The sequence below is a fragment of the Terrapene carolina genome, unplaced genomic scaffold, assembly GCF_002925995.2.
Source record: "Terrapene carolina triunguis isolate 2854851 unplaced genomic scaffold, T_m_triunguis-2.0 Scaffold84, whole genome shotgun sequence".
Taxonomy (NCBI): domain Eukaryota; kingdom Metazoa; phylum Chordata; order Testudines; family Emydidae; genus Terrapene; species Terrapene triunguis.
The window spans coordinates 29,639,156-29,662,879 of record NW_020664435.1 but is presented as its reverse complement, the minus strand read 5'-3'; the positions used below and the strand labels follow the sequence as shown (position 1 = coordinate 29,662,879).

The 23,724-nt window shown below is 41.2% G+C and overlaps 1 protein-coding gene across 1 annotated transcript in view; it reads left to right on the top strand.

Annotated features, from left to right (window-relative positions):
* The window catches only part of COL1A2 (collagen type I alpha 2 chain), a 50,751-nt gene extending 27,394 nt beyond the window's left edge, over positions 1-23,357 (top strand). Inside the window, exons 29-52 of the mRNA XM_026649450.2 lie at positions 265-318; positions 1,063-1,107; positions 2,460-2,558; positions 3,607-3,714; positions 5,502-5,555; positions 7,487-7,540; positions 8,230-8,283; positions 8,394-8,447; positions 8,553-8,660; positions 10,131-10,184; positions 10,296-10,349; positions 11,466-11,627; positions 13,378-13,485; positions 14,625-14,732; positions 16,748-16,801; positions 16,908-17,015; positions 17,186-17,239; positions 17,609-17,716; positions 18,415-18,468; positions 18,615-18,722; positions 19,664-19,910; positions 20,533-20,723; positions 21,373-21,615; positions 22,411-23,357. Coding sequence (XP_026505235.1) covers positions 265-318; positions 1,063-1,107; positions 2,460-2,558; positions 3,607-3,714; positions 5,502-5,555; positions 7,487-7,540; positions 8,230-8,283; positions 8,394-8,447; positions 8,553-8,660; positions 10,131-10,184; positions 10,296-10,349; positions 11,466-11,627; positions 13,378-13,485; positions 14,625-14,732; positions 16,748-16,801; positions 16,908-17,015; positions 17,186-17,239; positions 17,609-17,716; positions 18,415-18,468; positions 18,615-18,722; positions 19,664-19,910; positions 20,533-20,723; positions 21,373-21,615; positions 22,411-22,557 — 2,430 coding nt within the window. The 3' untranslated portion in view covers positions 22,558-23,357. The remainder of the gene's footprint in view (positions 1-264; positions 319-1,062; positions 1,108-2,459; positions 2,559-3,606; positions 3,715-5,501; positions 5,556-7,486; positions 7,541-8,229; positions 8,284-8,393; positions 8,448-8,552; positions 8,661-10,130; positions 10,185-10,295; positions 10,350-11,465; positions 11,628-13,377; positions 13,486-14,624; positions 14,733-16,747; positions 16,802-16,907; positions 17,016-17,185; positions 17,240-17,608; positions 17,717-18,414; positions 18,469-18,614; positions 18,723-19,663; positions 19,911-20,532; positions 20,724-21,372; positions 21,616-22,410) is intronic.
* The last annotated feature ends 367 nt before the right edge of the window (positions 23,358-23,724 follow it).

The following is a 23,724-nucleotide window of genomic DNA, read 5'->3' as shown; positions in this document are numbered from 1 at the left end:
ATATTTACTCCCATGCAGTAGGACTACATAATTGTTCTTATAGCTTAGGACCTGATCAAAAGCCCACTGAAATCATCTGAAGTCTTTCAGTGTGCTTTAAGTCAGGCCCTGAAAGCAAAACATGTCCCTTGTTCTTTCACGTTCTAAACTTGGCCTCTTACTGCTGCTTTACTGTAAGATGTGTAGGCTCTTCCGTAACAGTCTGAAATGCATTCAGTATTTCAGGTAATAACTTTATTCATATGTGTATTTCTTTTCATTTAGGGTCTCCCAGGCCCCTCAGGCCCTGCTGGTGAAGCTGGTAAACCAGGCGACAGAGTGAGTAACACAAGCAGTAGTTTGCAAGTAGTGGCGGTTGATGTGCTGTGATTAAACTCATACATAAGGTGAAGAAAAACGAAGTCTAGTTTAGATCCTCCATTTACCAAAATGAAAAGTGTTCCATATTGTATGCAAAGTTTCTATCTAATTCATTATTAAAGGCGGCAACAAATCAAGAGGCTCACTTAGCAATTGAGGAGTATTTCTTATTTCAGAGTTCTAGTATGAACAAAGCCAAACCCTGCTATGACATTTCAAGCCTGATCTGATTTACACTATGTATTCCAGGTTGAATATCTTTAAAAATAGACTGACAATAAATGGAAATTATTTGACAGAAAATTTCCATTCCAAAACTTCAGTGTCTGCTGTTCCTCCGGCATTTTTCTAGTTTTATGCCAGTGTAATTCCATTAAAATCTACTGAATTACATGGGCATAAAATTGGGGTAACTCAGTGGTGAAGCAGGCCTCCAGAGTCTGCATAAGTTTGAAAGCTAGACCTGCCAGTGCCATGGGATACTGTTTGACTGCATGTTTGGGGAGGAAAGGGTCTCTGCGCCCTTTCATCCTCACCCACCTTTGTGCACCAAAGACCAGGTGGTGGTGTGCCATATTTGTCATATGTTGTTGCACTGAAAAGTATTTCTAACTAGTATTTAAAAAAACAAATGTAAGACCACAGCAATCATGACAAGCCTGCTTTAGAAATCAGCTTAACCCATGTTTCTCTTTTGTCTAGGGTATTCAAGGTGAATTTGGCCTCCCCGGTCCTGCTGGCCTAAGAGTAAGTTACTCTTCATAGTACATTTTCAAACTCTGTCTTGATAAAGTTTTCTTTATTTATGTACATTTCTAATAAGACTCGATAAACTCATGAGGAATGAGAATTCTCAGCCCCAGAGCATGCATCAGGGCCTGCTAATCCTCCCATGTAGTGGGAAAATAATGGGAATGGCCTGCTGCTCCCTCCCATGTCATGTTTGACCTCTGCATATGCATAGAAGGTCTGGTCCAAAGCACAGTGAAAACAATAGATTTCTTTGTGCTATGGATTAGGTATGTTGTGCACTAAACTACAAGCCATGACCCCCCCCAACACACCTAGTCACTTCCAAACCTACCTTACCTCCAACCCCAGCATGATAGTGTAAAGAGATGCTGCAGAGGCTTCTCTGCATTGCACAAAGTAATGCAGAATCCCCCTGCTCATGCTCAGAAGTAGACAAAACACTATACTTCTGTGGTGGGCATAGACGGGTGCTCTGGCTTTGGACATTGGTTCTTTAAAACACCTGTTTAACTAGTTGCTTTTCAAAATTTGACCATATGGCTACTAGCAGAAGCAAAGAGTTCATGGCAGTTATGTTCTCCTGCCATGCAGGAAAAGCTCTGATTGGGAGACATAATTTACATTTTATTTATGTTGTCCGTAAACTGCTTATCAGAAAACTATCCGGTTGGCTTCAAAACACTTAGAAACTGGGAGATGCCTTTTTTCCTTTTAAAAACTGTATATATAAACACTTAATGTTCTTAGGGCTGATAATGAGCATTACTGAATTAAAACAGACAATAAAGATGGTTGTTTGATAATTGCAATGGCCCTAATCCTGAGAGCTGCTCCATATGGGTGGACCCCCATTAGAATCCTAATCCTGCCCCCAAATTGCCTGTGGGGCATCAGTTCACAATTGTGCACATGGATATTGTTAAGAGAAGTTGTGTGCACCCTGTCCAAAGGCAGAATTTGGTGCTTAGAAAATATTTGTATTTTAACTGGCAATCTCTCTCGATTAAAAGCTTTTGGGGTTTTATATTGGTAGGTATGTGTCAAAAACTATGGACCAGATTCTCTAATGCCTAGTGAAGTCATTTATACCAGTACAAAGTGGGTGTAAAACTGCCATTCTGGTGTGTTTGCATTTTGCACCCAGTTTGCACAGGTATAAGTGACTGCACAAGGTGCAAGGTCTTGGAAAACCAGGCCCTTTAGAAAGGGTACATGGAATATATTTTACACAATGTGAATGCCAATGTAATTTTTTTTCACATCAAATAAAGAGTTTGGTGCAATCAACCAACCCTTTAATGGCTCTGGTTTATAAAGGACAACTCAAACCAACCTGTCTCTTTCAGGGTGAACGTGGCGCTCCAGGTGAAAGCGGCGCTGCTGGTCCTGTAGGTTCCATAGGAAGCCGTGGTGCAACTGGCCCACCAGGCCCTGATGGTAACAAGGTAAGCCTTTGCAAACTGCTACTGCTATGACTACTGAAACCTTGATGATCAAGTGCATAACTCCACTTGATGCTGATGACAATTGCCTACATATATCCCTGAGACAATGGGCCAGATCCTCAGGTGGTGTCAAATGGCAAAGCTCCATTGAGGCCTAGTATGTACTAGTTTGTTATGCACTGAACATTTTCCCTTCACAGAGGATGGGAGTGAGATTCCAGCTAGTAATCACTGATACAATTTATGTTAGCTAAGTGTTCCATTCGCCTCTTTTGAACTGGATTTATACTGTGCCTGACTCTTTGTGCCAAACTTTCATCAATGCAAACATTAGCACCTACATTTCTATATCTTAATTACTGATATCTGTGACAACGTGTGAGCCCAATGATGAGCTGACACAAAACTGCCCCCACAAAAACAAAAGCCTGGTTGAAGCCCGGGTGAATCTGGTGCTTAAGTTTCACTTGACCCACAGATCAAGTTGCAAAAACTGGAAGCAAGAGCATCATTTAGTGACTGGGGATCACGGCTAAAGTCACAGAGAAACAAGGAAAGCCAGGCATTGTCTTATCTTTGCAAAATCTCATCAGTAAAGTTGAGTTTGGAATCCAACCTCCATTCTGTCAAGACCTCCAGATTCTAAAGAGTCAGGGAAATGGTTCTGATTTGGGCCTTTTCTCTAGTAGAAAATTGGGGTGACGCGGGAGAGGGGGGCAGGTTCCTGGGCAAAATGGAAGATTACTGTTGTTTTGGAAGATCAGGCTGTTCACCTGAAGCAAAATTCAGCCGTGGAGTGAACAAGCACTACTCCACTGCCTTCAGGGAACTCTATTGAAAGCAATGAAGTTGCACCCATTTACCACAGAGATAAATTTTAAAAAATCTTCTAAAATTTGAGGTGGACTATTTGAAGATAAGAATGATTTATTGAGTCAGTCCTTTCAAAAATTAGAAGAAAGATGGGGAATTCAATGCTAAGATAATTTTGCTGAGACCCTTACAGAACAAATCATTCCTTTCTTACATGTTCCCTTGTTACTGCTAGGGTGAACCTGGCAATGCTGGTGCCCCTGGTGGTCCAGGCCCAGCCGGCTCTGGTGGAATCCCAGGTGAGAGGGGTATTGCTGGTGTCCCAGGAGGCAAAGGTGAAAAGGTAAGTCACCAGTTTCAACCAGTTTCATTACAACTGAAACACATGTGCACAGGTTGCAGGGGAGAGGGGGGGGCTGTTTTAAAACAATTGAACATAGAGGTCACCTGAATATAACTTTCACCAAAGCTGAAAAGTTATGTGAAACTGTATTTCAGAGAAACCCACCACTAGCACATGAGTAAATGGGCTATTTTCTCAACAAAGTCATGATCTTGTGAGGTTCTGAAAGCCTCCTCTCTGATGCCGGCACCCTTGACTACCCTTGGGAATCAGTAGGAGTAGTGGTCACTTATCACTTTTCAGGACTGGGCCCCATGAGTTTACTGAGAGATATATTAAACTTGTCTTCAGTGAGTACTAATTACAGTCAGAATGGAGCTATGTAAAAAGGGCTCCGCCTACTTTGCTACAACTCGTTGAGGGCTGAGCACTAGTTACAGGACCTGTAATATTTATGACATGTAGTTAGCAAATGTAGAACGAATACACGTTGGCAGTTTCATACTTACGGCACGGTATTTTCCTTCATCTGGCTGATCCATTCACAATTTTATTCTTGGGAAATGGATTAAGAAACTCTGGTTTTAATTTTGGAATTAGGAATGCCCTTCAGTTTGCCTGAGCAACTCACCCCATTCATATTACTACTGTGTATAAAACTCAACAAAGAATTGCAAAATCTAGTATCATTTTGTCAGATACTCCCAATGTGAAGTGCCTAAGTTTTTGAGTAATCTGGGTATCCAAGGGGAATCAGAGAAATATCTCAGCAACCAAAGCCTTTCTCGGGGTGTGAGAGTATGAAATCTAGTGAATGACCTCTAAGCCTGAGGTTGGCAATATTGCTTCATTTGTTTTGACTAAAGGAATCAAAAGGCATTCAGCTAAAGATGCAGTCAAAAAGGGATGAGGCCTGGAATTGCCTGACACTCTTTATAAGATACAGTATCTAGGTAGCTGCCATGTGGATCAATGCAAAGCAATAGTACATATTTGAGAAGAACAATTAGGGCTGAATCGTATTCTGATTCCTTGAGGCTACAGAGATGGCCAATGACTATCCTTCTTGTGACCCTCGTTCACTATGTAACCATTTATATGCTCCCATTGTGTTCAACAATTATTTTTCCTGCTCTAAGCATAAAGTATAATGCGGATTCCCAGGAGAATTTGTACATACTGCTTTTATGGGCCAAAGGAAAAGGGGGAGGGAGCAGCCTGATTCATATCTCACATTGGTGCAAGCCAGATTGAGATCAGTAGCAAGCCCCTCAACTTTTTCACAGATTGTAATTTGTAATCGAATCCTTAATCCCATTCAAACATGCTGTGACCTGGGAGGAAGGTCTATGGCTATGGAGCAGGATTTCCACGTTGGGAGAAGGGGAACTGAGCTTGCAACTCTTTTAACCTTTCTTTTGTGCTTTTTGGGGTGGCCCTATGTCATTCCTCTTCCTCTGCAACTTCACTCCACAACTCACTGCTTAGCACAAGCAATGGCACACTGAGCAATGCATTTGCTATTAAACTCTCATTCAGGAGAGTCAGATTTCAGTCTGCATGTTAAAAAGAGAATGTGCCCCAAAATGAAGATTTCCTTCTGCACTCAAGATACACATACAATAACTGCACATAAAGAAGGAAGGAATTATGTCTCCATGTATGAATAAGAATTGAATGGGCACCATGATGATGCAGTTAGAATAGGGAGTTTAGATCTCTTTTTGTCTCTGGCCTTCATTAACAATATAACATGGTGGGGTTTGTTTGTTTTTTCCTGTTTCCAGGGTTTACCAGGCCTCAGAGGCGAAGCTGGGGCAACAGGAAGAGATGGCTCTCGGGTGAGTATATCAAGTCATTCTATTGTCACTGAATTTAGCTCCAGACACTTCAGAAATGCTTCTGTTGAAGGGGAATGAACAAGATTTACAGGAGCATGTTCAAGCCTTTCCCAGAGTCTAAGATCTGTTCAGGTCTTTTGCACAGTCAACAACAGGGCCGGCTCCAGGCACCAGCTAAGGAAGCAGGCCAATACAAAGGGGGGGCACTCCATCCGCTGTTGGGGCAGCCCGTCTGTGTCTTCGGCGGGAATTCGGCGACGGGTCCCTCAGTCCCTCTCTTTCTGTTTGAGCTGCCGCCGAACTGCCGCCAAAGAGGAAGAGAGGGAGTGAAGGATCCGCCACCGAACTGCCACTGAAGAATGGAGCGGCGCGATTGAGCTGCCGCCGAAGTGCCGCCGATCGGCTTTTTTTTTTTTTTCCGCCGCTTGGGGCGGCAGAAAACCTGGAGCCAGCCCTGGTCAACTACAAAATGGTGTTTAGACTTCATCTCTCCATATTTTAAAGAAAAGCTTTAAAATACACCAGCAAAGTAAAATAATTACTTTATTGAGTAGTACTAAGAAGGATTAATCCGGAGTCTCAGCTTTCTCTAGTGGAAGGGAAACAGAGATGTCTCAAGACACTAAATGTTTTGCATTAATGAACTCGAGGATCTCACACTTCATTGCTTCCATAGGCTGAGCTCCTTGAACACCCCAGGGACTCCTTGCATCCCTCCATTCCAACCTCCCACAAGCTCCCTGTGTGCCACCCTCCCATCCCCCTCTATTTCAAGACTCCCTGCAATTCTACCACTCCTTTCCCCCATGCCTGGGATCTGTGTGCCCTCCCATTCTTCCCTTCCCCCCCCATACCAGGGTTCCCCATTCTCCCCCCATGCCTGGGCTCTGTGTGCCCGCCATTCCTCCTTTCCCCCATCACCAGCACCATTAGTATTTCTTTTCTTTCTGCCTGGTGATAAGTCATTCAGGGTGTTTAAACTGTATTGGGAACATGGACAGGGCTGAGACGGTGTTGGAAAGTGTTGATGGCTGCCATCAACTGGTTTTTTGTTGTTGTTTTTTTATTGATCTATAGACAATTACAGACCTGACTGAAGCAGATGGTTCTGTTAACCAGATACCAGGGGCTTTGTGTGCCCCCCATCCGCTTTTCTGATTTTCACAAAAATCAATAGCGTTCTGCCCACTGATGTCTAGAACACTCCCTAAACTTTCGAAATTGATTGGATGCTGTGTTTTTGAGTTATCCCGTTGCATGCAGACAAATGCCATCGAGCTGAGTATAGGGCCTTGCTTTACTCAGACAGTTATGCAATGTGATATTACCCTTTAGTTACAAATATTCACACTATATGGGCCCGAAACTGCAAACCCATGAATCACAGGAGTAAAACTCATGTGAGCCAAGTAAGTCTTTCATTGAAGTCAATGGGTCTACTCAAGTAAGGTTCCAGGATCAGACCCTATATATCCTTTATACATTAGATGAAGTGGAAAAGGGGTATACAAATTAAGGGGCCAGCCCTGCAATTGTTCGGTGTGTGGACTCCAACAAAAGTCAATGACAGTTATGAGTGTAGATCAATGGCAGAAACAGTGAGGTAACAGTGAGCTCGTTTTTCATTTGTTCTAATTGAAGATCTCTTGTACCGCAAAGGCACATTAGTTTTTTAAAGAAGGCGCTCATTTTAATGCAAATGCTCAAAGAGGCTTTGGGAACTTGTACTCTGGGAGGAAGGGAGTAATGAAGCATTTTTTCCTCCCAATTTTGCATCATATAAATTCAAGCTAATAAAATAACATTGTCACACTGCTGTCTCCAGAAGGAAGAACAGAAAGGAAAGGCAGTGGAGCAGAGAGAATGGCCACTCTTGCTTGAGGGAATGTATGTAACCAGAAATCATGCCATGTTTCTGTCTTGCTCTTTAGGGTATTCCTGGTGCTGTTGGATCCCCTGGCCCTGCTGGTGGCCCTGGTGATCGGGTATGTCTCCGTTTGCTTTTTTGTTACCAATGTAACTTTTGCATGAACATTTAAAGGTTGCATGGGAAAACATAACCAGTCTCTGTTTAGAATAAAAAGAAATTCCATTCTAGCTAGCGTTGTAAATAGACGTTCTAAATCTTTCATATACTGCCCATATTGGGAGAGCTACCAGAGGCTATAAAACCTCCTTGGCAAGTGAAGAAGGATTGCCACAGCACTGCTCTGTCCTAGGCAAACGGGTCGGGGTGGGAAGAGTTGTAGGAGTATAGTGGGCCCAAACATAAAGAAGGTTCTGGATTGGGCCCTGCCTTTCTGATTGCACACTTAGCATTCTGGTGGGGTGGGGAGGGGAGAAGGCAGGGGTGATGGAGGAACACATATCAGCTCATCATTGTTTTGAAATACACCGGCATTTAATCCTTGGTGATAATTTCAGGAAATGTCCAAAAAACATGCGAAAAATGCAACTCAGTAGCATTAAATAGGTGAAAACTGGAGTATTTCTGATGAAGAGTAATATGTAGTGGTGATCTCTTCTCACTTGCAGGCATAGGGGAGATGAGTACATAATTCCCCCATTAATCAAAGAGAAGGCCATATTATCTAAAGTACATCCCCATTCTGATTATAGTCAGTGTGATTGCCAATGGCACATCATAGTGAAAATGTTCTTTGGTATATTTTAGGGTGAATCTGGTCCTGCTGGCTCTGCTGGCCCTGCTGGTGCTCGTGGTGCTCCTGTAAGTAGCAACTTAGAGAACATTTCCAGATGCAAAAATGATACATTCAGAAAACAACTACTCTTGAGTGCTGACAGCTTTATTCCTGGGTATTTCTTATCTCACTCTAGGGTGAACGTGGTGAGAGTGGTCCTGCTGGCCCTAACGGATTTGCTGGACCTCCGGTAAGTACCAAGTGTATGATTCACTGTCAAACGCTGCAACATTCTGTTGTTGTGTTCCTTTAAAATATATTTTAAACATTTTTTTATTCTTCTCTGTGTTTTTAGGGTGCCGCTGGCCAAACTGGTGCTAAAGGCGAGCGGGGTCAGAAAGGACCTAAGGGTGAACTTGGTCCACAGGGTGCTATTGGCCCAGCTGGCAATAGTGGACCAGCAGTAAGTAAACTGAATTTACTATTAAAATACACTGACCCTTGATTAAACTATGCAGCCAGTACAGCTAGCAAGTAGGCTTTGAACTTTAAACAGTTTTGTTTTGTTTGTTTTTCTCCAAGTTTCACAACTAAAGTTTTAAGCTGTGAGAAAGGTGGCGATTTTGGTTTGCAAGGGTTTGTGAGAACTTTGTCATCAGTTTATTTGGGAAACTCAAATGAATTCCCTTGCCTCCAATGACTCTGATCTTGATTCAAAACACTGAAACTTTGAGTTAAAAGCAAAACCATAAATGTGTCCAGGTTACTAAGAAGACCTGAGATCATCAATACACCTGCAGTCAAGTTTCTTGTTAACAAATTTTAATAATTGTGATAAAGGTTTTTATTCATTTCTCTTAACAAAAACTGTTATAATTTACACCGTCTGTTTATTTCCCATTTATAAAAATGCACCTAGCCAAGACTGTAGGCTCAAGTGTACAATTTAATTTTTTAGAAGTACATAGAACAAATTCAGGTTCAGACAGGATCAGTATTAAATTCCTCCTAACACAAGAACCAAAAATCCCCTTCACTTTGTTCATGTCCACTCAACTGACTCCTTCAGACAGAGGTTAGGAAAATAAATAAGTTTTGCAACATGCTATGAAGGTCAATATATCGAGGCTGTGTTGAGCCAAACAAAGAGATGTCTGTAGGTAAATTCCAAAGTTGAGGATCCCTCACTAATGGCATCCTATCAAAGATAAATATGTTCCTTAGGGTCTGGACTTTCAGACACATACTCCTTTTGTACATGTGCACCTACACATGTGGTTTTGATGGAACTGTCGTCACATCTAAGTGACGTAATGTAAGACGTGGGAACTATGTTGAAAAGATGCTGAAAGTCAGGACCTAGATCTTTAACTATTCCTATTTTGAAACTTTACAAGAGGAAATTTCTTTACGGGATTGTTTAGGGCTTTTACCCTTCTCCATATGCTTCCAGCTAGAGCAGTATCCTGCCTTGCCCTTATTCAATCTATATAGAGTTGTTGTAATATCCATACCACACATATGTAAGTGGTTTCTTCATGCCCTTTGCCAACTAAGCCATTGCTATTTTGTTTTGTTTCTGAGTTTGTGGGTGTGCATGTAACATTTGGAAGCCAGTTTAAATTGAAAAATCTTTCACTTAAAGCCTGAAGCCCTTGCTCAGTTTGTACCAAGTCCTTGGTATGCTGACTTCCATGAGTTCACCTGCATAAGGTTTGAGTGAAAGCTAAGCAAAGGAACTCATGATTTGTTCCCAGTATTCGAATATGTACTCTGATATTGGAGGGGGTGGAGCAATCCTGCTTCCATTAAAGTTGATGGCAAAACTCCCATTAACTTTAGTCAGAGTAGGATTGGGACCTTTTTCTATATCTGGAACTTTGGAAGTTTTTTGTTTGGTTCATCGTTTTCCGTTTCTCCTCCTCGCATGTAGGGTCCCGTTGGTGCTGCAGGTCCCGCTGGTGGTCGCGGTGACGGTGGTCCTCCTGTAAGTCTTTAAGCTTCTTACACATCCATTTTCTCTTGACTTTGAATCATTGTTCAATGATTCACCTTCCAATGATTCAGCCCTCACCTTCCCCTTGATTTTTATTTGTAGGGCATCACTGGTTTCCCTGGAGCAGCTGGCAGAACTGGTCCTCCCGGCCCTGCGGTAAGTAATTGGTGAAAGTACTTTGTCAGATGACAGACAGGCTGAGCCACATTATGGACAAATCCCAATATCAGTTCCATCTATATAAATCATTGACGTGAGAGGAGTTAATCCTGAATTACACAGGTGTAACTAAGATCAGAGACAGGCCCTTAAATACTTAGCACCAGGTGTTTAAACGTGCTCACGTTCATAGAGTTGCAGATGGGTGCCTAGTGGGAATTTCAAAACCTCCCCCATTGGGAGTTAGGTGCCTAGGCACTTTTGAAAATCCCACTAGGCATCTGTCTGCATTTCTAGGTGCCTAAATACCTTTGTAAATTGTGTCTTTTGTGCTAGTTTCTGCCACCTGTCTTCACACTGAGTAGCAACTTACTCTGGGAGCAGTTCCATTAACTTCAGTGGGAGTGTTCCTAGGGTAAGGCTTGGGAAAGAGTGGCAGAAAGTCACTTTTTGCCCACATTTTCAAAACTGAAATTCTGCCCTCTTTAAAGTTCCCTAAATTGAGCACCCAAAATGAAGGGACCCAAAATCACTAGTTCCTTTTGAAAATGTGGACCCTTAAACTTTGGGTGGGAAAAAAATTTCTTTAAGATCCAGTATGTAATCTAATGACACATGCAAAGGCTGGCACATTCACCATGAAGGTGCTTCCATTCATTTGAAAAAGACCTTTTTTTTCCTTATCTGACATTCCTGTATTTAATTATGTTGGATATCACCGCATGTCTGACAAAGCTAAAAGCTGCTATAAAGGGTCCAGCCAGACTGGAAGAAGAAAATACCCTGTTATAAAATTGATTACAATAATGTTAATAATTACAGCCAGTAGGCACAGAACCAAGACTATAGTTTATTCTGGGCCAAATTGTACCACTCTTATTCACACTGCTCCTTGGGTAGTTCCATTGATTTCAGATATACATGGTGAGTAAGGGAGGGAGAGGTTGGAACTTCTAACTTTCTAATGGAAGTTAGACCCCACTAAATACCTTTGAGGATCTAGGCCTAAATCTCTAATAAACTGTTGCTGAGTGCCTTTTTTGTTTCATTGAGAAATGATGAATAATCTCTGTCTCTGCAGGATAGTGAACTAATGTTTATATTTAATCCTAGGGTATCACTGGTCCCCCTGGTCCTCCTGGCCAATCTGGCAAAGATGGTCCTAGAGGCCCACGTGGTGATACTGGTCCAGTTGGTCGTCCTGGTGAACAAGGTACCGTTGGCCCAGCTGGCTTCACTGGTGAGAAAGGTCCATCTGGAGAGCCTGGTGCAGCTGTAAGTCATACAACATCTCTTCTCATTCCTAAATGTTGCTTTTAATGTAAATATTACAAATTCCAGTACAGGTCTTGTGCTTCGGCAGCTTTCTCTTTTAGCCCCATCTGGCAAAGTATGTAAACTCATGCTTCCCTCTGAGTATGTCCCTAAATCCCACTGAAGTCAATGAGATTTAAGCACGTGCTTGAAGTGAAGTACATGCTTAAGTGCTCAGTTGAATTGGGGCTGTGAAGGGCAAAGTGTGTTCTAAGCTCTCTGAGTCACCTTCTGCTGCCTTTACTCCTGCTGAGTAGCATATTAGTCTGAGAACACTCTTCTGAGACCAGTGGGGCTATTTGCAGAGGAACATACTATTCGGTCTGAGTAAGGGTGGCAGAATTTGGCTTTCTGCCATTAAACTGTGGGGCAAGCATGCTGCTTTTCCACACAATAAAAGACCAAATATGATGCTAAGGAAGGAATTTGTAAGTGTATGTTTTAGACAATTTCAGGTCACTTATGCATCAGAATCCCTAATAAGTGGATGGAGGGCTAAGTGATCTAAACTGTAGGTTTAAAATTGTGCAACAACAACAAAATTGATCAGCGCTCTTCAACTTGCACTCTCAGAATTACTAGCCCTGCTAAGGCCAAAATGATATTTTGAGGTCCTAGAGTATAGGCTATCTTGGGTTATCACTGTCTACTTCTCTATCAGTTATTCTTTCCATGATCTATTTTATTTATAGCAAACAGTTAATTCTGTTGTGCCACACAAATGATTTGTGCATGCAACTGACAATAATGCTAATGAAAGCTGTGCAGTTAAATCTTTATGCATCACACTTAAAAATTTCCCCCTAATATCCAGTGTAAACCTTTGTAGAACATTTCTGAACAAGAAAATCTAATTCTGTATTGGAAATATTGGATAATGGAGTTAATAGGCCTGATTCCCCACTACTTTACACCCAGCATAGTCATTTGCACCTGACTTAATAACATTTTACACTCACATTGCATAGGCATAAATGAATATGGACCCTAGCTGGCTATTCTTGGACCAAACTAGCTCACCCCTTCACAATTTCAGCAAAATAGAAGAGTACAGCAAAGGACCCTCAACAGCAGAGTGTATGTTCACATTCAGAGGGGTAGCCGTGTTAGTCTGAATTTGTAAAAAGCAACAGAGGGTCCTGTGCACCTTTAAGACTAACAGAAGTATTGGGAGCGAAAGCTTATGCCACAGGACCCTCTGTTGCTATGTTCACATTGGTATCTTTAAATCCTTCCAAAGATTAGAGGATCAGTTTTTGTACTATAGCATCTAATTAAATAGGATAAAACTATCACTGTACTAAAAAATACCACATTCTTTATGCACAGCCCTCCCTCTATGGCATGCCAAAGGCATGGGATATTACAAGGGCTCAGCAGAACATGGAGAAAAATAAATTTTTCACCAACAAAACTTTTCATTGGAAAATATTTTTGTTGGAAGAGTTTTGAGCAACTATATTTATTAGAGACTTTAACTTTGAAATGTAATGCAAAATACAGAATGTCTAACATCTCTTGTATGGGAATTATTGCTGAAAACTATGTAGTGAGATTCCTCTGAAAGCACTTGGTGCAATTATGGGATCAAATCAAATTGCAAAAATTTAGTGTTGGTAAAAAATCCATTCAGATTTGCAATGCCACTGCAAAGCTCCTTTTTCTGTTCACGAGGACCATAACATTCGATGTTCTCTTCCTCCTTCCTCAGGGTCCTCCTGGTACCTCAGGACCTCAGGGTATTCTTGGTGCTCCTGGTATCCTTGGTCTGCCTGGCTCTCGGGGAGAACGTGGTCTTCCTGGTATTTCTGGAGGAAATGTGAGTCCATGACATCCGTTATATTACTTTTATCAGCCAACTTCAGAGATAAAATTGACATTTTCTTTAACATTTAATCTAGGATATATAGAACCAGATTCTGATCAGTGGAGTCAGAACAATTTAAAATTGGTGTGAGATCAAAGAGTGGCTCACTATATTTAATGCTTGCTTCAAAGACACAGTAAGACTGCTTCTGAGATTTGAGATTTAAAGTATAGTAGAACCTCACTAATTCTGACTAATATGCTAATCTGTACATCCCATCCCTTAATTTGCACCCCAAAAAAAATCCCTTCTTACATTTTGGTATGCCTTATCCCCTGTTCTTTTTAATTTTGTGTGTTTACTTTCCCACTAATTGCAATGCACAGTAATTGGTAATGGATCTCTCCGTCATTAAAGTCAATTAATGAGGTTCTCTTTTACTTTGTATCCCATGGGCTAAATCAAGTCAGTTATACACTTATGAATTAAAATGTTCTTTAGATGACACACAGATGCTCATGTCACAAATTTGCCTTCATCGAGATCTTAGAGAGACAAGGTGGGTGAGGTAATATCTTTTATTGGACCAGCTTCTGTTTGGGGGAGAGACAGGTTTTCAAGCATATGCCACGATTTTCCAAATGGCAGCAGTCTAGGACTGCATGCAAAAATCCAGTTGCAACTTTGTGTCTAACTCGCATGTCAAATTACCACAATCACACACACACACTCACGGATATTGTGCATGTCCTGTTGGGCATTTCAACAGCCATTTTCAACTGTAACCACCTTATTTGTGTCTGGAAATGAGGACATCGATTAGGCATGCATTTATAGCTAACCCTCAGCACTTCCCCTTTTGAAAACCTGTTCCAGGATGTGTAATATTAATCTTTCACTATAAAGCTTTTGTTTCCCACATTGGCTGGGGGAGGGAGAAGGCACAAAGCACCAAGTAAAGAAGATTGCTTTTTTGTAATCAGATGCATATGTTAGTTTCTCCAAATTCTGTTTTACTTCTGGAACTCCTTAAAGAGATATTTCTTCTATGGGTGCAGTTCATGGGCAGAAATAAATATTCAGAAAAGTGTTGCTCGATAAAGCCAGTATGTGAAATGCAATACCATGTCCTACTCTTTTTCCCTTGCTAGGGTGAGACAGGACCTGCTGGTATTGCCGGTCCTCCCGGTTCACGTGGTCCCTCTGGACCCTCGGGTGCTCCTGGTATGAACGGTTCCCCTGGTGAAGCTGGCCGTGATGTAAGCTACATTTTATATCGTTTTGGGGAAGGGAGGTAGTTGAGAATAATGGGAAACATGTGAAAAAACAGGACATTGCTGGAGAAAGTTCTGCTAGCAAAATTACATCCTACAGAGTTTTAGGGGAAGATTAAAGCAGGATCCTTGGGAATCCAGGCCCCACATCAGTGGGGTGCTAGATGGAGCAGTGAGTCCAAGTCATAGTGGGAAGGCAGTCAGCTTCCCTCACTTCCTATGCTGCAAGCTCTTCCGGGCAGGAATGGTATCAGAATAGGGCCTCGAACGTGATTGGGGCTTCTGGGCACTATGGCAATATAAGTCAAATCAAGGACTCAGGAGTGGGAGGAAGATAAGAGTCCATTAGAGGAGCTGAGAAAGATAATCTATCCTGGGGGTAGAGGACTGGGCTAGAAGGAAGAATTTATCTGGGAGGCTGGTTATCCCATAATTTTTAAAGTACTCAAAGCCAAACATCATTTAGACATAATTCACCTCTGCAGCGTTTGTATCTCTTGTAGTGAGTTAGTGAAATGTAAAAATAACATTGAATGAGGAATGCAATACACATAATCCTAGAAACAAAGTCTTACCTTTGAATTCAAAGCCAATGTTAAGGGACAGAAATTAAGCACATACCTCGAGCCTTCAGAATGTAAGCTGTTAATGATCGCACAACACCTAGCATATTTTAAGCACTACCAGAGAAACAATGGGAGTTAACTGCATAATATCTCCCTGTGTGCTTGAATTGATGGGAAAGAGCCCAGAAAAGGTAAGGGTTTCAAAATCTGAAAAGACATATGCAGTCTAAAAACATTAAGGAGCAGATTATGGCTTTTAAGCCACACTTCTATGCAGTGGATAACATGAAGCCATCTGTCCAGGAGGAGCACCAGAGAGGCACAATCAGTGCTGAAGCTGCTTCTTGTGCATTAGAAAGAGAGCGGGGGAGCCATCTGCTCCCCCTGATGTACTAGCCTTGCTCTGCAAGCTGGAAGGGAGGGCTATTGTTCCACCTCCTCTCTGCCCTCTTCCCCTTCCCTGGGGGGGAAACGAATACTTGAGAGAGGAAACCCTTTGCCCAACCATGCTGTGAGGAAGGCATCTTGCCCAGCCATACAGCAGCCATGCATAATCTAATCCTCTGGGGAGTAAAAATAAAGTATAAATAAATTATTCTTCCCCATATAACTGTAGAATAATCCCCTCGATTGGTACACATTGGTTAAACTTAATTGATAAGTTTAAGCGATGCCTCAGATTATTAGATGCTCACAGGATCACAGTATGATCAGAGAACATTCACTTTATTTCATGAATTTCTTAAAACATAAATAACTTCCATGCTCTGTGATGTTCACATCAAGAGAACACTAGTTAAACGTCCATAACATCAGGGAAGCAGCTGAAATCAACCAAATGGTCACAGAGGAAGAAATTTATGCTTTCTAACATGAGTTGGCACTAATGAAGTACCACAAATAGAGTAATTGGGCCATGAATCTACTGTTTGAAGTCTGTGTAATGCATTACATTGATTTCACCACTCCCTTGCCAGCCCCCACCACTGGCACTTTTTTCAAGTAAGCAGAGTGCCCTTTGCTAGGATGCCTGTTAAGTGAAGGCTACTGCTGTATTGATATAAAGATCATTTTAAAGGATGGAGGTGAAAAACAATTTTCTTCTTCTACTGAATCTGGCCCCTGCCTTCTAAAATATTTGAATTCCATCCGGTCTTTTATACGACTTGAACAGATTTGAAATGTTTGAGGATGGCCTTTATACGGCACATAAAATTGTACAACCTGTCAGTATCCATCCAGAAAGTAGGTAGTAAATATAATATGTGAAGTTTGGCTTTGGTTGGTTGATTGGTTGTTTTTGTTTGTCAAGATTTGTGCTGTCTTTTTTTTTTTTTAAATGTCTGATAAGTTTCATATTCACAAGGAACTGCAATGGGATGCACAGCTCTCTGTTGATATTAGGGTGACTGGTTTCTTATGCTGTTTTAACAGGGCAATCCTGGTAATGATGGTCCTCCAGGCCGTGATGGCGCTCCTGGTTTCAAGGTAAGCTTTCTTCTTTGTTTCATACTTGTGACAGATATGTGTCGATCCTTATAAGAAGCCAGTCTTGATACACTGTCTGCTTCCTCTCACCTTCCCTTGTCTTTAGGGTGAGCGTGGTTATCCTGGCAGCAATGGTCCTGCTGGTGCCGCTGGTGCTCCTGGTCCTCATGGTTCAGTTGGTCCTTCTGGAAAGCCTGGAAATCGTGGTGAACATGTAAGATAAGACTTTAATTTCTCATATTACTTAAAACACTTGCTAGACCATAAAACAGATCTTAACCATGGAACACTTACTGCTCACATGTCCTTGTAGATACACAGGGCACTGAGCTTTTCCATTAATATGATGTTATAGCTTACATGTATTTTATGTGCGTGTTTCAGGGTCCCGTTGGTGTTACTGGTCCTGTTGGTCCTGCTGGTGCAAGAGGTCTTGCTGTATGTAATTTTTTTTTAATCTCTCAGCAAAAATGTTTAAGTAAGAAATGAAAATGTATGCTTCATTGCTCATTAAGGACCCAATCTTTTGCGATAGAGTCCTGAGAGGAGTATTAGGATTTGAAAATATTTATATACCTAGAATTGTTCAAATCTAGATCTGTATCTCCCTCCCCTGGGACTGATCCACACTCCCTTGAGCAGATTCCATGTGTTAACAGAATCTGTGTGCAAGTTTCACAACGAGAATATGACATACTGTAGACTACTTATGATTCATTTTCATGTTGGCTAACTATGTCTAGAAAATGTTTCAAAACATTTCATTTTATGTTTCTTTTTTTCTTTTGATGTGTTTTTCTTCTCCAGGGCCCACAAGGCCCACGTGGTGAGAAAGGTGTACCAGGTGATAAAGGACCTAGAGGCATGCCTGGTTTTAAGGGACACAATGGATTGCAGGGTCTGCCCGGTCTTGCTGTGAGTAAACATTTGTAATCATTTAGAATGGGGAGCACAACGGAAATAAATAAAATTACCACAATGTATAAAGATTCATATGTGCAACTCTGTAGGCTGACACCACCCCGCAAATCTTTCAAAGGCTGTGAAATATGCCTAGATAGTTTAGTGTTTGTTGCCATCCACATAAAATATCAATTTTTTAAAAGGCCTCTAAAACTATTCGTATGAATGTTATACGGCCCACTTGAAACATAGAGACACAATTTTAGAGATTGGTTTTGAAATGTGGCCATTATATTTAAAACCATATTCATTTATTATAATACAATATTTTGCCATTTCTGTTATAATGTTGTAATACTTTAGCACAGAAAAATGCAAGATCCTCGTATAGATTGTATTCTCTTTAAAAATGTGACATTCTTTTTAAAAATTTTGACCTTTAAATAAAAACCTCTTTTATTTATATAGAGGAATGTTATTGTCTTAAAACATCTTCCTTAGATTCCAGTTGATTGTATGGTGCCTTTCCCTCCCCATGGCCCCAAGAACAGCTACTTTAACTCTGACTGTACTTCACCAAGGAGGCAGGGTCAACACCAGCTTCCCATTCTCAGAGCTCCAAGCCTTGGGGCATGGCTGACCAGTGTCATATTAATACAACTGTGTATCAGTGTTTTTAATCCTGGTGTGATTTTTCTTTTTTCCAATAGGGCCACCACGGAGATCAAGGTGCTCCTGGTTCCACTGGCCCTGCTGGTCCAAGGGTATGGGAATTTAAGTGAATACTCTCTATTCATTTGGAATATGGAAAGGGCAAGTAACCCTTTCCAATGCCTCTGACTTTTGAAAAATATATTCCTATTTCTCTTGTATTGTTTACGTTCATTAAGAAGTTGTTGTTCTGTTGTAGGGTCCTGCTGGTCCTACTGGTCCTCATGGTAAAGATGGTCGCAATGGACATCCTGGTGCTATTGGACCTGCTGGTGTGCGTGGTTCTCAGGGTAGCCAAGGTCCTAGTGTAAGTTTGATTTTTTTTTGGTGATAAATTAAGGGCACAAGCTGAAACCATCACTTAATAGCCCCAGTGGTTGGGGGGGGGGCAGTGGGAGTTAAGAAGAGGAAATGGAAGCGATTTCTACGTTACTTTTTTCTCAAACAGGAGCAGACTTTTTATTTCACATTCTAACATGTTTCCCTACAAAATTAAGATTTGTTGCAGGATAGCATTAAAGACAGCTACAGTACAACTACTTATGGGGGCCTATGGATGAAAGCACAGAACTAGGATTCTGGAGAGCTGAGTCCTAGTCTTGGTTCTGCCATTGACATGTTTTGTGACTTTGGGCAAGTCACTTAATCTTTTTGTGCCTCGGTTTCCCCAGCTGTAAAATAGGGATAACTATATTGGTCTTAATTTGGAAAGCACTTTGAAACCCTCAGATTAAGAGCACTGTATACATGAAAAGTGATATCACGATTATTATTATTATTATTATTCCTATTCCATAGTCTGACTATATGACTGATCCTGGCCCTAACATTTCTGGTGTGCCATTCAAACATTTAAAGTAAATACGCATGTAAATTAAATATGGGCCTAAGATGGGAAGACTGAACCAGCTGTTCATTTAAGTTCTCTCTCTTTATACAAGAATACCAACCTTAGACCTAATTGCAGAGTCCTTATTGAAGTTGATGAGCGCTTACTGCTTGTAGCCAGTGAGTACATACACAAAGAAGATGCAATGGCCCTAAATCTTGCATCTGTTACCCTTTTACCCAGCAATACCCATCACAAAGCAGCTCCCTACCAGCTATTTGAGACTAGAGCTGCGGATCCTGTGCCTTAGAGTAGGGCTATTCATGCAAGTAAGTAATTGGGTGTAGTGTGCATATCAATGCAGTGCCCAGACTTATATAATGAGATAGTCTTTGTCTTCTGACATTGAACCTCTTTAGGGTCCACCCGGTCCACCTGGTCACCCTGGCCCACCTGGCCCCAATGGTGGTGGATATGAGTTTGGCTATGAAGCTGAATACTACCGAGCTGATCAGCCATCTCTCAGACCTAAGGACTATGAAGTTGATGCCACTCTGAAATCATTGAACAACCAAATTGAGACCCTCCTGACCCCAGAAGGCTCCAGGAAGAACCCAGCCCGCACCTGTCGTGACTTAAGACTCAGCCACCCAGAATGGACCAGTGGTAGGTTAATGCTACATGGATGCCTCTTCTGGTTCGCTGGTTGTATTCAGCTTAGTAGCATTCTTTCAGTGTGGTTTCCTGATTGACTATGGCCTGATGTCAGCAGTTTTATTCTTTAAGGGTGAAATTTACCCCTGTGCTGAGAGCCAGCACAAGGCATATACACTTTAAGTCTTCTTAAGCCCAATTAGTGGTATTGAAGTGGTGTATAGTACTTGTGCTGGCCATTGGCCAGAGGGTAAATTTAACTCTTAACATTCTGGACAGGCAGTAGATATTATTAAACTAATAAATCACCAATGAAACAATAACTCCTACCTCTACTGACAGCACAATTACACAAGCTCACCCTGAAGAGTTTCCCTTCATTTTCACTGTGGTGCAATCCTCACCACAAAATCAATATGATAATGATGTATGCTCAGCATTCGAAAGTAATGCAGTGGCACACATTAGCAATATTCAAATACAGATTTCTTGCGGTTTGCAGGTTGCCACTGTAGTATCTATGATATCCCTCTGGGTATTTATGCCATGTCCATTACCATAATAGCTGAGTGCCTGCATGAGGCTGAATGCATTATTAGTGACCAGTTTTTTTTGTTTTGTTTTTTTATGACAGGTTTCTACTGGATTGATCCCAACCAGGGGTGCATCATGGATGCCATCAGAGTGTACTGTGACTTCTCCACTGGTGAGACTTGCATCAATGCTAATCCAGAAACCATCCCCACTAAGAACTGGTATGTCAACAAGAACCCCAGGGACAAGAAGCATGTGTGGTTTGGCGAAACTATCAATGGTGGTACACAGGTGAGTGGCCAAACAGTGCAAACTCGAGTGAATTTGTTTCCTACAGAGCTGTCTAAAGGGTTGCCTGCACAGTAACCCTTTGCAAAAGCACAGACTAATGAAAACTCTCTCCTAGTGGAGGGACAGGAGGGAATGCACTAGCCTTTCATCTTTGGAGAGCAGAATTCAAAGTTTGGTTTTGGTCACAATTGCAAAATGGGTTTGTTGGAATCATCCTAGTTTCCCTTTGAGAACATTATAGAATCAGAACACAGTTTATCACAACTTAACATGTTTACTAGTCACTGCTCAAAGGAAGCCTGGGATTGCCATAATTAAAAGAAGAGAGATGCCCACCAGCGTGTGGATGTTTACATTTGTAATTTCCAGTAATATAATGGAAAAAAACAGACACACAACCCCCAACTGTAAATAATTCCGTTTGTTCAGTTACATAGATCTAATTAGGTTATTTTTTTAACTGAGTAGTTTTGGTCTTGTGGTGAAATCACAAAGTGCTCAAGATCACAACCCCCTGAATTCCATGATTTTCACATTCATGTAGCATCCCTGTTCACTTCAGACACATGCACACACATCCTGTGAGCATATTATATCCCATTACAGTTCAACAAATATTTGATTTAGAGTTCTTCCCTCCTGTTTTTAGTTTGAATACAACGAGGAAGGCGTGACCTCCAAGGACATGGCCACCCAACTTGCCTTCATGCGTCTGCTGGCCAACCATGCCTCCCAGAACATCACCTACCACTGCAAGAACAGCATTGCATACGTGGATGAGGAAACTGGCAACCTTAAGAAGGCTGTTATACTGCAGGGATCCAATGATGTTGAACTACGAGCTGAAGGCAACAGCAGGTTCACTTTCAGTGTTCTTGAGGATGGCTGCTCTGTAAGTACTACTGGAAGCATGGTTTCCTGTTTACTGTAGTGGTAGAGTTGGATATTGATATAGAGCTAGATTACCAATCTCCTGTGCAGGACATTAGTCATTAAAGTTCATATTGTGTCAAAGATAGTTAGTCTCTAGTGTTGAATCCTACCGCCCTCTCAATAGGTGTGCACAGGCCAAAACACCAAAATATCCCACTTTCACCGTACAGGGGAGCCGGAAGGTGGAGAGCACATTATAGGCATTTCACTCCTCTACATACCAAAGAGAAAGCTGCATGCAGCTGTCTAACCCAGAGCACAGAGGGAATGATGTGCAAACGGGAGAAGTGGTAAAAGTCCACACATGCAGCATATCCAGTAGTCCAAAATCCTACACCTGCTACTCCTCCATATCCTGCCTAGCCACTGGAAAGCATCTCCATACTATCTGCTTCAGGCAGAAGCTGAGAATCCTGTTCTTCAGCCCTGCATTCAGTTCTTGGAGCTCAATGACCAATGACTGTGGCAGTGTCCTCTCTCTGAGGATTTGATCTCTAGTGCATATATTACTATATTAAAGACAGAACACAGAATCTGCTACTCTGGGTGATCAGATAGCTGATACATTAAGTTAAAAGATTAAAATAAATATGTTTCTTTATATGAAAGATCTGTAGTTCGGCATCTAACTGATGAGTTGTGCTAGCAAAATTAGTTGTAACAGATTTCAGAAGAGATTAAATTCACTGGAAGAAATGTTGGTACCATAAACAGCACAATAACTCTTCTAACTATCACTATTATTATCTTACAGAGAAAGACCAATGAATGGGGCAAAACAATCATTGAATACAGAACGAATAAGCCATCTCGCTTGCCCATCCTTGACATTGCACCTTTGGACATTGGTGGCGCTGACCAAGAATTCGGTTTGGACATTGGCCCAGTCTGTTTCAAATGAATGAACTCAAACTAACTTAAAACCAAAAAAAAAAAAAATCTCTCTTTGCCATTTCTTTTTTTATACTGAAAGCTGACTCCTTCCATTTCTTCTGTTCATCTACTTGCTTAAACTCTGGGCAAAAGAGAAGGAGAAGGATTGATTGGAGCGTTGTGCAATGCAATTTAATACAGCCCCAAAAGGACTCAGAAGTCTTTCAAGATTTTAACACCTTGTTTTGGGAAATGTCAGCCTTTGTAAAAAAACAAAATAAAAAATCATGAAAGTTTGCACCACTTGTGGCCTTTGAATATCTTCCACAGAGGAAGTTTAAAACCACAACTTCCAAAGGTTTAAACTACCTCATACACTTAAAGCCAAGTGTGATCCACATCCACAGTAGGTACTTCTCCATATGATCTGAGGTGCTTTTAGTCCCATTCGTAATACAAAGGTGCTAATTTCAGTATGATAGAGGATCTTTCCAATACTTGAACTTTGATGGTGCTAGCAGCATTTGAAATACCACTTTTCTGTATTAAGTTGTATTGTTTCTTTGAAATCTGTCTCAAAATTTTAGTCAGAATGTCCCATCTCACCCCCAGATTAAGCATGTGGATCATTTCTCTCCCCCTGCCCCATCTTCATCCTCTCCTCCAAATTCAGGTGCTCATGCTTTTAAATCTCATATTCATCCTCTACGATGGGTAAAAAGAAAGCATCATTTCTCAAAAAAAATTGTACCTATTTTGTATATGTGAGATGTTTAAATAAGTTGTGAAAAAATTGAAATAAAGCATGTCCAGTGTTCCAAAAGAAAACATTGAATGAGTAAAGTTCCTTGCTTAAGTGCATCAATAGATATTTGTACCCAGTATATGCATTGTTAATTACCTGGCTTCTTAAAGCAAAAAAATAAAAATTAAAAAAAAAATAGCAAGATACAGCACTTCTGCTAAAATATCTGGCTACATCCAGGCCCATATTTGGTTGTTCTGAATTATCTATTTGCTAAATACACTAAAACATTCATTGAAAGCCTGCTTGAGTACAGTTAATGGTGTAGCAATAACACAATGTAATGCATTAAGCGTCAATTAATGCTCACCTTTTTCTATAAACTATAAATGTGATATAACCCAGGGTCTGTCCTTCTTTGCTAATTCTTGGATTAAATTAGTTATACAA